This window comes from Cebus imitator, unplaced genomic scaffold (assembly GCF_001604975.1).
Source record: "Cebus imitator isolate Cc_AM_T3 unplaced genomic scaffold, Cebus_imitator-1.0 Scaffold58, whole genome shotgun sequence".
NCBI lineage: Eukaryota > Metazoa > Chordata > Mammalia > Primates > Cebidae > Cebus > Cebus imitator.
Genome location: NW_016107373.1, coordinates 5,104,099 through 5,117,664, shown reverse-complemented (window position 1 = coordinate 5,117,664; position 13,566 = coordinate 5,104,099). Strand labels below are relative to the sequence as shown.

General features: G+C 36.9%; 1 protein-coding gene across 1 annotated transcript in view; it reads left to right on the top strand.

The window, feature by feature from the left end:
• Window positions 1–304: 304 nt before the first annotated feature.
• LOC108304926 (ras-related GTP-binding protein A-like) overlaps window positions 305–13,566 on the top strand; it is a 29,337-nt gene continuing 16,075 nt past the window's right edge. Inside the window, 1 exon segment of the mRNA XM_037738892.1 lies at window positions 305–479. Coding sequence (XP_037594820.1) covers window positions 305–479 — 175 coding nt within the window.

Below are 13,566 nucleotides of genomic sequence, written 5' to 3'. Positions count from 1 at the left end.
AAAAAAAAAAAAAAAAAAAGAAACTCAAGCAAGGAAGAAACTAAGACCAGTTTGAATAAAGAATGAGAATGAAGGAATGTAAAATGCGGTCTAATGAATCTGTTTCAGAGTCCTGCTAAGCACTGTGAGACAAGAGGGTTAGCACAATCCTAAGCAGCCAGGAATTGCTATCTTTGGAAAAAGACCCTGCTTGGTCTTCAATGATTTATCTCTTGGCAACACAGGGACAAAGGAAACGAGTACATTTCCATTTCTGATTTCTAGGGCTCAGGTGAAGAATCTATTAATATGCATAAAAGGCCAGATGGATGGGCCGAGGCCTGGAGCACAAAGGTTAGTTTTGGAGCGACCATCTGGGGCTTGTTCTTATGCCTTGGTGAAAAAGCCAGTGAGAGCCCAGAACACAACACAACCAATTAGGAAGGCAGTAGCTGGAGGCCTGCTGGCTGTCAGCCTTCCACTGCTACAGAAAAATGCTGGTTTGAAGAATGGAAAAACTTATCAGCAATTTTTAACTCTTCCTTATTTAGTTTTCACAAACAACTAGACACGGTTTGGCAATTAAAAAAGTGGCAGAGAAGGTAAGACTCATCCACATAGACGTGTGCCAGTTCCACAGAAGTTTTCTGAACACCCTCCTTCCACAGCAACATCTGGTATCTTGTTCCTGTGGTAGGCCAGGAGAGAAACCTGCTTCCTGGCACCCACTGAAGTAAAGACCAAACTACCCCCAGCAGAGTTTACCAAATACCACGGCAAGTTGGTATCAATCAGTATTACCCTCCTTCCTGAAAAGTCCATATGAAAATTTCAGAAATGCCAAGTTTCTGATGTAAAAATAAATACCTCTATTATCGGGATAAAGGGACAGGTTTTAGTGTCAAAATAATTTTAAATGTCAGCTCTTACTACCCTTTGATTTCAGGCAGGCTACCTCACCGCTCTGAACTGCCATCTCTCCCTGTGAAATAATGATAACAATAAAGTTTCTTTATGTTAAAAGCAGATTAAAGAAAGAAAAAAATGTACACAAGAAAGCGTAGTTCACTCTGTGTTGTTATCCAAGTATTTTGTTCACATGTGTCTCCCGAGCACCAGCTCTGAGCCGGGCACTCCTGACATAGCTGTAAAACATACACAGCATAATAGCTTATAATTAGCAACTAAAATACAGAACAATAAAAACAATAAAATTGCAAAATAGAAAAAAAACTATCAGTTTTAAAACCCCCATAACCCTACTGACCATATATAACAAAGTTTAATATTTCGATAAATTTCCTTTCTACAATTCATTTTGGACAATAAAAATTTAGATAAAGCCAAAGCTTCTGAAAAGTACAAATCAACTACCAGTAACACAATAGTGGGCTTTCTTTAGGAAAATATTACAAATATTTGGAAAATGATTTTTGTTAATTTTCTATTGCTCTTTTATGCATACATACAGGAGTGCACATTCAAATTTTTTTATTACAAGATTATTTTAATTTTGAAATAAATGAGTCAAAATGTTATGATAAAATGGATTTACAAGCAAAAAGATCTCAATGTGAATCTAGGCTCTGTCCCTAACTAACTGTGTGATATTGGAAGAATTTGCCTCTCTCTAAGATTCACTTTTCTCATTTTCAAATTTGGTGTAACTATACGATGTATAATTCAGTTATTATAATGTCTAAAAGAATACAAACTCTTGACTAGTTTATAAAATTAATAAATAGTTGCTTCAGATTTTATGGTGAGTTTATGACAACTGCACAGCTGAAATTTTAAAGTGCATGCTTTGACCTAGGCAACCAATGAGAAAAATAAGTACATTTTAGATAAGTTTATATTAACAGCAAAATGATAGCACAGAACAGGGTAAATTTAACTACTGCAGAACCCATCTTCTTCTTCTAAAACCTACTTTCAGGCACAATTGAATTGGAACCAACCAGTAATGAAAACTTTTTGAAAAAACAAATACAAATAGTTTTGTACATTTTTGACCATAGAAGAAATTCAAGATGTACAAGTGAGAGGTCAATTTTTGTGTTTGTTCATGGTTTGGTTAGTTTTGCGATCAATCAATGTAACTATCCAAATTTTTATGTCATAATGCCAAAACAAAACATTCTTTTGGTTTAAATAATGAAGAAATTGGGTTATAGATAACTGGGAAAGTATGCTGAACTTCCAACTTGAGGAATGGTGCTCAGCCCTAGAGAGAAGTGATCTATAACTAAAAGTGCCCTGAAATGAGACACCTTCTCCTTTCCCTTTCTTTTACCCAAAACAGGAATAGAGATAATAAAATAGAGATTACAGAGATAGATCATCATAACCACCTATTGCCTCTAACCAAAATACTTTCCCTCCATTGCCAAGAAGTTTACAATTTTCAAACCTATGACAGAAAATGATATCTCTGCTCAGCCAGATATTAGAACATCTTGGGTTCTTTCCAATCCCACATTAGTAGGAATTCTAGAAAGCTTTAAAGTCTATGTTATTTCCTACTTAGGCCATAAATCTGTCCCTTGGAATTCTAACCATCATCTCCCAGAGCCTACCCTTGTGTTCCTAGAATGTATTCAGTTTGGGACTTTATTTTAAAGAATTGCAATTTACTGCCCTAGATTGTGTCTTTCCACATAAAGTGTTAGTGCCTAAGAGTAGGGCTGTATCTTTTACTTTGCTTCTGTGCCCCGTGGTACATACCATCAAGCAGGTTTGATGAATTGATGGTAAGGTTATGAGATTCTCCATAGGTAAGTAAGCCAGGTTTGTATGGTACACATGCACATGATATGAAGAAGAAATCTGGGTCATTCAATTTGTAATTCCAAACTTCCTGGAAAAAAAAATCCTTAATATCATTTGATAATCTATGTTAGAGAAAGATAAAATGACTCTCAAAATGTGACTTATTTCCTGCTAGAAGGGATATCAGCCTATCCAAAGTCCTATTCTTCCTCTCAATTCTTACAGGTGAGTGTTGCATAGTCTCATAGACTTTCATTCTGCCATTAATTTCAAGGGTTTTTACTAATAAGCATCTAGTTATTAAGAACCATAAAAATAAGTTAATATTAATGCTTTACTTAAGCCTACTGAATGCTTTAAATATTTTACAGAAAAAAAAATGAAAAAAAACACTGATCCCCAATTGATAGAGCACCTACCACCTATCATGGACACACACAAGCAGGGGCACATGTACAAGCATGTAATTGGATTCCTGCTTAAGAGTGAGATTGACTGGACTAGGTGGGTCTTGAACCCTCCTCAGTGTCTGAAGCAGTTTTTAAAAAATACAATTAAGAAATAAAGATGCTAAGACCCATTTATATTCTAATTTAGATCAAAATCCTTGTAAAAATGCCCACTCTGCCACCATTTCTCATCCATGAAACTGTCTGTGAACCAAACAATACCGGTGTTATCAATAACATAGAAAAATTAAAATCATCATACACTGCTAGTGGGAATGTAAAGTGGTGCTGCTACTTTGGAAAACTGTTCAGCAGTTTCTCTAAAAAGTGAGGTACAGAGTTACCATATGGCACAGCAATTTGACTCATGGGCATCTATCACGAATGGAAAAGAAATGTCCATATAAAGATCTGTACATAAATGTTCATGGCAGTGTTATTCATAATAGTCAAAAAGTGGATTTAACCCACATGTCCATCAAAATGCAATATAGTCACATGTCTTAATTTGTTTTATGTGACTATAACAGAATACCTGAGACTGGGTAATGTATAAAGAAATTTATTTCTTACTGTTTGGAGGCTGGGATGTTTAAGATCAAGGTGCCTACATTTGGCAAGGGTCTTCTTGTTGTGTCACTCTTGGCAGAAGGTGGAAGGGCAAGAGATTGTGAATTGCAGGAAAGAGAAAGAGTGAGAGGAGGATGGAGAGAGCCAAACTCATCCTTTCACCAGGAACCCACTCCCACAATAATTAACCCACTCCCCTAATAACGGCATTAATCTATTCATAAGGGCAGAGTCTACATGAGCACATGACCTAATCACCTCTTAGAAGATCCATCTCTCAATACTGTTGCATTGAGGATTAAGCTTTTGACCTATGAACTCTGAGGAACACATTCAAATTGTTAATTTGCCAAGACTTCAGGGGCTTGCAATACTATTCATCCAGAAAAAGGAATAGAAGTCCTAATATACTCTAAAACAGGATAGACCTCAAACAGATTATACTCATTAAAGAAAGAAAGATAAAAGAATACATATTATATGATACATGTATATGAAAAATCTGGAAAAGGTAAATCTACAAAGACAGAAATTGTGGTTGCATAGAGCTGGAGACGGAAATGGGTGGTGAATGTCAATGGGCAAAAGTCTTCTCATTAAGTGTGACAGACATGTTCTAAACCCAGAATGCCTCTTCTCCTCCAAAGGAACGCAACTCCTCCCCAGCAAGGGAACAAAACTAGATGGAAAATGAGTTTGATGAATTGACAGAAGTAGGTTTCCGAAGGTGGGTAATAACAAACTCCTCCAAGCTAAAGGAGTGTGTTCTAACCCACTGCAAAGAAGCTTAGACCCTTGAAAAAAGGTTAGAGGAATTGCTAACTAGAATAATTAGTTTAGAGAAGAAAATATGACCTGATGGAGCTGAAAAACACAGTACAAGAACTTCGTGAAGCATACACAAGTGTCAATAGCCAAATCAATTGAACATCAACTCCATGAAATAAAGCATGAAGACAAGATTAGAGAAAAAAGAATGAAAAGAAATGAACAAAACATCCAAGAAATATGGGACTATGTGAAAAGACCAAACCTATGATTGATTGGTATACCTGAAAGTGACAGGGAGAATGGAACCAAGTTGGAAAACGCTCTTCAGGATATTATCCAGGAGAACTTCCCCAACCTAGAAAGACAGGCCAATATTCAAATTCAGGAAATACAGAGAACACCACAAAGACACTCCTGAGAAGAGCCACCCCAAGACACATACTTATCAGATTCACCAAGGTTTAAATGAAAGGAAAAATGCTAAGGACAGCCATTCAACATTCTTAAAAGAATGTTCTACCCAGAATTTCATATCTAGCCAAACTAAGCTTCATAAGCAAAGGAGAAATAAAATCCTTTTCAGACAAGCAAGTGCTGAGAGATTTTGTTGCCAAAAGGTCTGCCTTAAAAGAGCTCCTAAAGGAAGCACTAAACTTGGAAAGGAACAACCAGTACCAGCCACTGTGAAAACATACCAAATTGTAAAGATCATCAACACTATAAAGAAACTGCATCAACTAACCAGGAAAACAACCAGCTAGCATCATAATGACAGGATACAATTCACACCTAACAATATTAACCTTAAATGTAAATGGATTAAATGCCCCAATTAAAAGACACAGACTGGACAACTGAATAAAGAGTCACGACCCATTGATGTGCTGTATTCAGGGGACCCATCTCATGTGCAAAGACACACATAGGCTGAAAATAAAGGGATGAAGGAATATTTACCAAGCAAATAGAAAGAATAAAAAAAGCAGGGGTTGCAATCCTAGTCTCTGATAAAACAGACTTTAAACCAATAAAGATCAAAAAAGACATAGAAGGGAATTACATAATGGTAAAGGGATCAATGCAACAAGAAGAGCTAACTATCCTAAATACATATGCACCCAATACTGGAGCATCCAGATTCATAAAGCAAGTTCTTACAGATGTACAAAGAAAATTAGATTGTAGTAGCAGTTGTACAATTCTGTAAATATACTAAAATTCCTCCACTTGTACACTTAAACCAAGTGAAGAAGGGTGAATTTTATGGAATCTAAATTTTATTTCAATGAAGCTGCTTTTTTAAAGAGTGCTGCTGCTACAGAAAGTGTCCAAGACTCAGGTTTGAGAAAAATACACGTAAAGCAGGATACATCCTCCTCAGGATAAACTAGTGAGAAAGGCTTTCATTTCAGAGTTCTGTCCATCTGGAAAAGACATTGAAAGCTGAACCTGTAGGAAGAGATTTCAAACTGGATTAAGATACCCCTAGACAAAAGGACCTGACACTTCCTGATAGATGAGAAAACAGATTTGTATTTAAGATTGGGATAAGCAGTTGGAAAAGCAATTTGCTACAGTGGTGAGAAAGCTAGACTTGGAATTAGATGACCTGAATTCAAATACCTCTACTTCTCACCTCTCTAAGCTTCAGCTCTTTAACTGTTAATATTTATAGCAGTAGCCCATTATGGATCACTTCCCACTTGCCAGGTACTATTTTAAGGTGTCTTTCATGTGTTAGCTCATTCAAGTCTCCAAAGAGAATTTATGCTTAAAGTTTATGTTTATTTCCACACCTAGACACAGAGAGCTTAGTTAACTCACTAAAAGTCACACAGCTACTGAGTGGCAAACTGAATGATATTTGAATCAAGTAATATGAGTCCTGAACCTGGGAGCTTCCCTCATTACGCTGTGCATATTATATTTTCAGAATTCCCACCAGGTGAATAATTTGATGAGCATCTCAGAAGAATGACCTTCAGAAATAGAACGGCCCTCAAAGAAAAGAAGATTAGACAGGAGATAGCCCTAGGTTTTGGCCTCTTAGTACATGACATTGGAAAAGATGCCGAATTTTCACACACTTACTTTCCCACTATGTAAAATGGAAATAATAACAGAACCTATTTCCAAGGGTTCTGGTGTGAGCAGTAACGCTAGTAAAGTGTAAAACCTTGTGCTTCGCTTCTAGTCATAGATGTTTTTTATTACTCTTGTTATATGAATGTATAAGAAAAGTGGCTGGTTAATAAATGCTGGTTGAATATAAATCTGAACTAGTTATGTGACTTTGCTTGAGTAACTTTATCACTCTGGGTGTCAGCTTTAATGGAAATTCAGAGGGTTGAACCACATAAGTTCTCAGATCCCTCTCAGGTCTAACAGTTAGTGACAATAATATATCATTACATTAACAGTGACTTTAACAGTTATGAGTACATTAACAATTAGCTTATCAATTTACTTTGTTATAAATTTATTAAACATAAGACCCTGAAGTCTACCACTTATCAAGCACCAAATATTTAGAATATTCTTATTAATTTTCACGATAATTTTCCAAGGTATGTATTATTAGACTCCTTTAAAGGTGAGGACAGTGAAATCCTTTTTTTTTTCAGATTAGAAGGGAATTAGCCTTCTTATAAACTCACCTAACTGATAAAAGGCAGAAAAGCAATTAAGACTCAAGTCTATCTGGCTCAAAATCATTTCCTATCATTACATCACCTGTCTCCCCAGACTCTACCTGAAAGCCAGATAATGTATGTAGTTCGCTCTTTTTACTACCTTGAAGAGTCAAGGTTGTTGTGACTTGACAGTATTAAGACACCACTGGCAAAATGGCAATTCCGTTTACACACTCCTGACGGACCATACCCCATGTCCAGATTCAAAAAGGAGAAAAATGAAGGTAGATTGATTGATTGCATTAAATGTATTAGAAGACTATTTATTTTAAATTTCTTCCAACAAACCATTAAGATATTATTAGATTTCTATAATCCCAGTTAGCACACCATTTCAGGGGGACTGCCTGTTGCACAGGCAGAGGCCACCTGTGCCAGCCAAGGTGTTGTGAATTCACCAGCACTCCAGGAGCTTGCTTTCAATTAGTTTAATTCCTAAAGTGGTTTGATTTCCCGAGTGTGAGCTCTGCTCTTAAGAGGACTAACAGCACTTTCCTGAAGGGGATTCCAAGGATTTCTACCTCCAAGACAGGAGAAGTAGGAGAATTGGAAGTTGGGAAATTAAATGGGTCAGCCCTAAGATCCCATGGCAGACCAGGAGTTTTAGGTATAACAACAGACTCTTCAGCCCAGGCTAGCCTAGCCAAGGACATGATATTCTGTGCTAAGACACATTTTCTATCAATGTCAATATCCTTGCCAAGAGATGTGTTCAAAGTCAGTTTCCTCTGCCTTCTGGGGCACTAAGGGGCTAATTCTCAAAGCCAACGAAAATGAAGAGGTGAAATTGTTCTCCCACCACATAACACCAACATCTACCTAACTGCATGTTTGTGAGGCCTGGTAACTTGATTTGAGCCCCACAATCAGAGCTTACCCCCTTTCACCCCAATTTATATAACCCAACCTCTAATCAAGCCTGATTATTAAAAAATTATTATTGCTGGGAACAGTGGATCATGCTTGTAATCCCAGCACTTTAGGAGGCCAAAACAGGAGGATCACATGAGGCCAGGAATTTGAAACCAACCTGGATAATATAGTGAAAGCCCTGTCTCTACAAAAAAAAATTAAAAATTATCTATGCATGGTGGCAGGTGCCTGTATTCCCAGCTACTCGGGAGGCTGAAATGGGAGGATTGTTTGAGCCCAGAAGTTTGAGGCTGCAGTGAGCCATGATGATGTCACTGTACTCCAGTCTGGATGACAGAGCAAGACCCTGTCTCAGAAGAAAAAAAAAGTATGTGTATATATATATATATATGTGTGTATATATATATAATATACAATATATATGTGTGTGTATATATACGTATATATATACACACACATATATATTATATATGTGTGTATATATATGTGTATATATATACGTATATATATATACACGTACATATATATACACGTATATATGTATTATTTAAAAATTAAAATGTATACAAAAGCAGAAGATTCATTTAATAAGTCTTTATGTGCCTACAAACTTAATGTACATAGAATCTGGGTTTAACAATAAGTTTAAATCAATTTCTGAGCAATCTTATCTTCTCAATTCTTCCTTCCTCAGTAGATTTTCTTCCTCTCTCACTAGATTTTTGTGAAAGAAATCCCAGATATCATATTATTTCAAAAAATTTTCAGGTTGTATACATAAATGGTAAGGAGTCCTTTTTAGAAAAATTAACTATAACACTGTTATCATGCCTAATAAAAAATTAAGAATTATTCTTTAAGATAATCAAATATACAGTCTATATTCAAATATACCTGTCTGTCCCTTGGAGTTCTACAGTGACTAATTCAAATCAGGACTTACATAAGGTCTGAATTATTGATGCATCCCTTAAGTAACTTTTAAATTACAGTTTTCTTCCTCCTCCCAACCCCTATTTTTTTTTTAACTTTTGCAAAGAAGCTAAGTGATAGGCGTTACAGAGTTTTCCAATGTCTGAATCTGAATAAGTCAAGGTGGTGTAAATTACCATGTTCTTCTGTCCTTTCTATTTTCTACATATTGACAGGTGGCTCTAGAGACTCATTCAGAATCAGAGTTGACATTTGTCAAGAATATTTCATAGGCCACATGCATTTCCATCAGAAGGTGTATATCGTCAGTTGCCTTTCTTTGTGTAATCTGAGCAAACTTTGATGATCATTGCCTATATCCATGGTTTCATCTGGGATTCCAAAATGGTTATATTCTAATTCTGCCATCTCTTCTTTATTTATTAGCTACAATGGTTTGATAAATATTCAGTAACTATTCAATTACTCTCAAGTATAATTTCTAATGGAAAATGATGATAAATGCTTGGTTCTTTTCCTATTTATCATTTAAAAAAATAATGTTTTGGTTCATAGTAACTTACAAAGATGATCAATGAGGTTTTCATTAATAGTATTATTATAAAATCTAGGCAAGGTGGCTCATGCCTGTGATCCCAGCACTTTGGGAGGCCTGGGCAGGCAGATCATTAGGACAGGAGATGGAGACCATCCTGGCCAACTTGGTGAAACCCTTCCCTGCTAAAAAAAAAAAAAAAAAAATAGCTGGGTGTGGTGGCATGTGCCTGTAGTCCCAGCTACTCAGGAGGAGGCAGAGGCAGGTGAATTGTTTGAGTCCCGGAGGCGGAGGCTGTAGTGAACTAAGATTGCCCCACTGCAATTCAGCCTGGTGAAAGAGCAAGGCTCTGTCTCAAAACAAAACAACAAGAACAACAACAAAATCCATAAATTTAAATGTATTTTATTTGTGCACTCTATTTCTGTGAAGGTTATTACTGCAACCCTAGAAATCTTTGAAAGTTTTCCTTTTACTGTATGACAAGAAGCATTTTAATACTTTTCAGAATTATTTTTCAAATACTACATGCTTGTTTTATGGCAAGGAAAATAAAATGATCCCTAAGTCACTTCTCAGATTAACCACAGTTTTTTATTTCGGATGTTGCATACATGCATAAAAAGCTAAATTCTTTCCTGTGGAAGAATTTGGCAGTATTAATGAGTGCTTCTTTTCTACTATACTTTCATTGATATATTTATAAATCCTTATATTTACTAAAATATTTTTAATGGCTGCATTATATTCTATCATATGGATGCATCATTTTAAAAAACAGATACCCCATTATTATACTGTTAGGTTGTTTCTAATTTCCCACTGCCATAAATAAACCTTATCATAAGTTATGGTAAAATGTGTGTGTGTGTGTGTGTGTGTATGTGTGTGTGTGTGTGTGTGTGTGTGTGTGTTCAAATGCTCCCAGCAGCAATATTTACAATAGCTAAAAATTTGAAACAATTTATTATTCATAAACTAATGAATGGATAAATGGAATGTGGTATATCTATAGAATAATATATTAGCACTAAAAAAGAATGAAGTGTTGGTATATGCTACAACATGAATAAACCTTAGCAACAGTATTCAAAGTTAAAAAAGACAATCACAAAAGATCCCATATTGTAAAATCCCATGTATATGAAATGTCCAAAACAGGCAAATCTACAGAAACAGAAAGTACATTAATAGTTGCCTAGAGTTAGGGAAAGAGAGGAAATGAGAAGTGATGCTAATGAGTAAGGGGTATTTTTTTGGGGGGGTGATGAAAATGTTCTAAAATTGACTTTAGGGATGGTTGCACAATTCTGTGAATATACTAAAAATCATTGTATTTTATGGTATGTGGATTATGTCTCAATACATCTGTGGGGAAAAAATATCAGGTCAACCTTCAGGGAAAAACAACAGGTCATTCTCTCTCTTACATTATTTTACACATCTGAAGATACAAATGATAGCTCCCTAAGGGAAAATCTATTCCTTCCAAACATTTTTCACCAAATATATATCTTTAAAAACCCAGATTGTCTTATTCTTTAGGTAGTGCTGAAGCTAAAGAATACACTGAGTCAACTCCCTTGCTGTAAAAGACAGGGAAGGAAGCCAAGATACACAAGAGCTGTTTATTCTGCAGCAATGTTTTTCTGTGGTGGCCACTAAATCACAGAAAATGCAGCAGGATAGGAAAGCTCAACTTACTTCCTGACATGAAAACTCCAAGGTTATGCTTGTCTGTGATGCATCACAGGAAATTACTAGATACATTCTGTTGCAGAAGGCCATCTTCCCCCAAAATAGGATGAAAATACTCCTTCCTTTCAAAGTAGGGAGGTAGTTAGGATGGTTAATTTTAGGTGTCAGCTTCACCAGATTAAAGAATACCTAGAGAGCTGCTAAAGCATTATTTCTGGGAATGTCTGCGAAGGTGTTTCCGTAACAGATTGTTACAAGAGTCAGTGGGCTGAGTGGGGAAGATCTGCCCTGGAGTGGGTGGGCATCCACCCACAATCGATCATCAGGGGCCAGGAGAACAAAAAAGGAGAGAAAAGGATTTCCTTGTTCTCTCTCCTGGAGCTCAGACACTCTCCTGGTCCTTCCCTTGGTCATCAGAAATCCAGGCTTTCCAGCCTTGGGACTTCTGGATTTATGATAGCAGCCCCTCAAGTTCTCCAGGGATTACCAGTTATACCATCGGCTTCCCTGCTTTTGAGGCTTTCAGACGTGGACTGAGCCCCTCTAACAGTACCCCAAGGTCTCCTGCTTGCAGATGGCTTGTGACAGGACTTCTCAGCCTCCTTAATCACATGAGTCAATTCCCCTAATAAGACCTCTTTTACACGTCTATGTATATTTCTATATCACCTGTATTTATCCATCTACCCATATGTCTCTGTAGGTAATTCTAATATGGTACCAAGCACATTTATTTTAAAATTGATCCTGGAGTAAACGGCGACTATTTATTCTGTGGCTGATAATTTGAGCTCAGTAATTATTTACACACAGGAACTTCTTGGTTGGCCATTAAGGGCTACTGTGAGAGGGAAAGAGAGAGGGTAATTGTGTAAGAGATTGGGAGAAGTTTCGGGGAGGATGAAGCTTTTGATCTCAAGAGATAAAGGCAGTATACATGAAAAGCTAAGGGAGTGTGAATGAGGTAGGCAGAGAGAAAAAGTCCCATGGGGACAGGGCTGGAAAAGTGTTCCAAGAGCAAAGACGCTGGTAAGTATGCTGGGGTGCCCCATTTACTATTCAGTGTCCTAAACAGCCAGATAGGCCTGCACCTGTGTCCAGACATCCTGTGGACAAGAATGTCCTGTCCACACCAACCTCTCATCTATTAGTCACCCATGAACAGGAGCAATTCTTGACTACTAGCTTGATGCCCCTGGAGAATGCCTTTCTGCAGTGCCCCACAGACAAACCCAAGACCAAAGATATTCTCAGAGAGGAGCTGCGGGGCAAAGTGGGGGCTAAGTGGAAAGCTTCAATCCACAAAAGGGACTGCCATTAACGCTCTTATCTCCTAAGTAGATCCTCTGTCACTTAAGCTAGTGAGTATTACACAGATCAAGTGCTCACAGCACATGCTTTTTATATGATGGTTTGTAAGGCAAACCCTTTGAAAGAAGATTTTATTTTGTAGAAAATATTTATTGTGATTTACAGTTGAGTCTGGTACCTGAGGTAGGATTAAGAACAAATAAAATATCTTATGAGGAAATCCTGCCATTTATTAAAATGCCTATTGAGTGTGAGGCACTTTTGTTTCATGCCCTCGGAGGTAAATGTCCTTTCCATTTTATAAGGAGGCTCACCCTCTGAAAGAATAAACGTCTGGCTCAGAATCTTATTGCTTGTAATGGGAAAGAGAAATCCCACACTTTTGTCTTCAAACTTGTAAGACCCAGCACGTGAAACACATTGTGATACATTCTTTCTCAACTGGCTGATTCGTTGCTTCTGAAGGGTGAATGAGCTGTAGAGGCTCCACGGGAAAAATCACAAGGTGATTCCTTTATAGGGAATAAGGTACCTATTTTACAATTCCTCATAGTAGTTGTAAAATTATCTTCCTTCAGTCAATATGTATTTTACACCACATATGTTATTCATAGTAGGTGTAAAATATATATTGACTGAAGAAAGAGAACTGGACACAAAGCTGTTTAGAAAGCTTCTGATCAGCCTGATTATTATAATCAGAAGCCTTTTGCAGCTCCACTAATACCTTAGAACCCCTATGCTCTTGCTAATAATATGATTACATCCTTCCACCTTGGTATCTAATCTCAGCAATACCCCAGCAGATAACTCAATTCCAGGGAACACCCAAGGTGAAATTCTATCAGTAGTTTCATAATAATGAAACACATACATCATAGCCATAAATTGCCAGGGACCCTGGGGTGGGATGGGAGGAGATATTGTAATGGCTTTAGGTAATTACAAACCACAGATATTTGCTATGATGGGAAATGAAAGA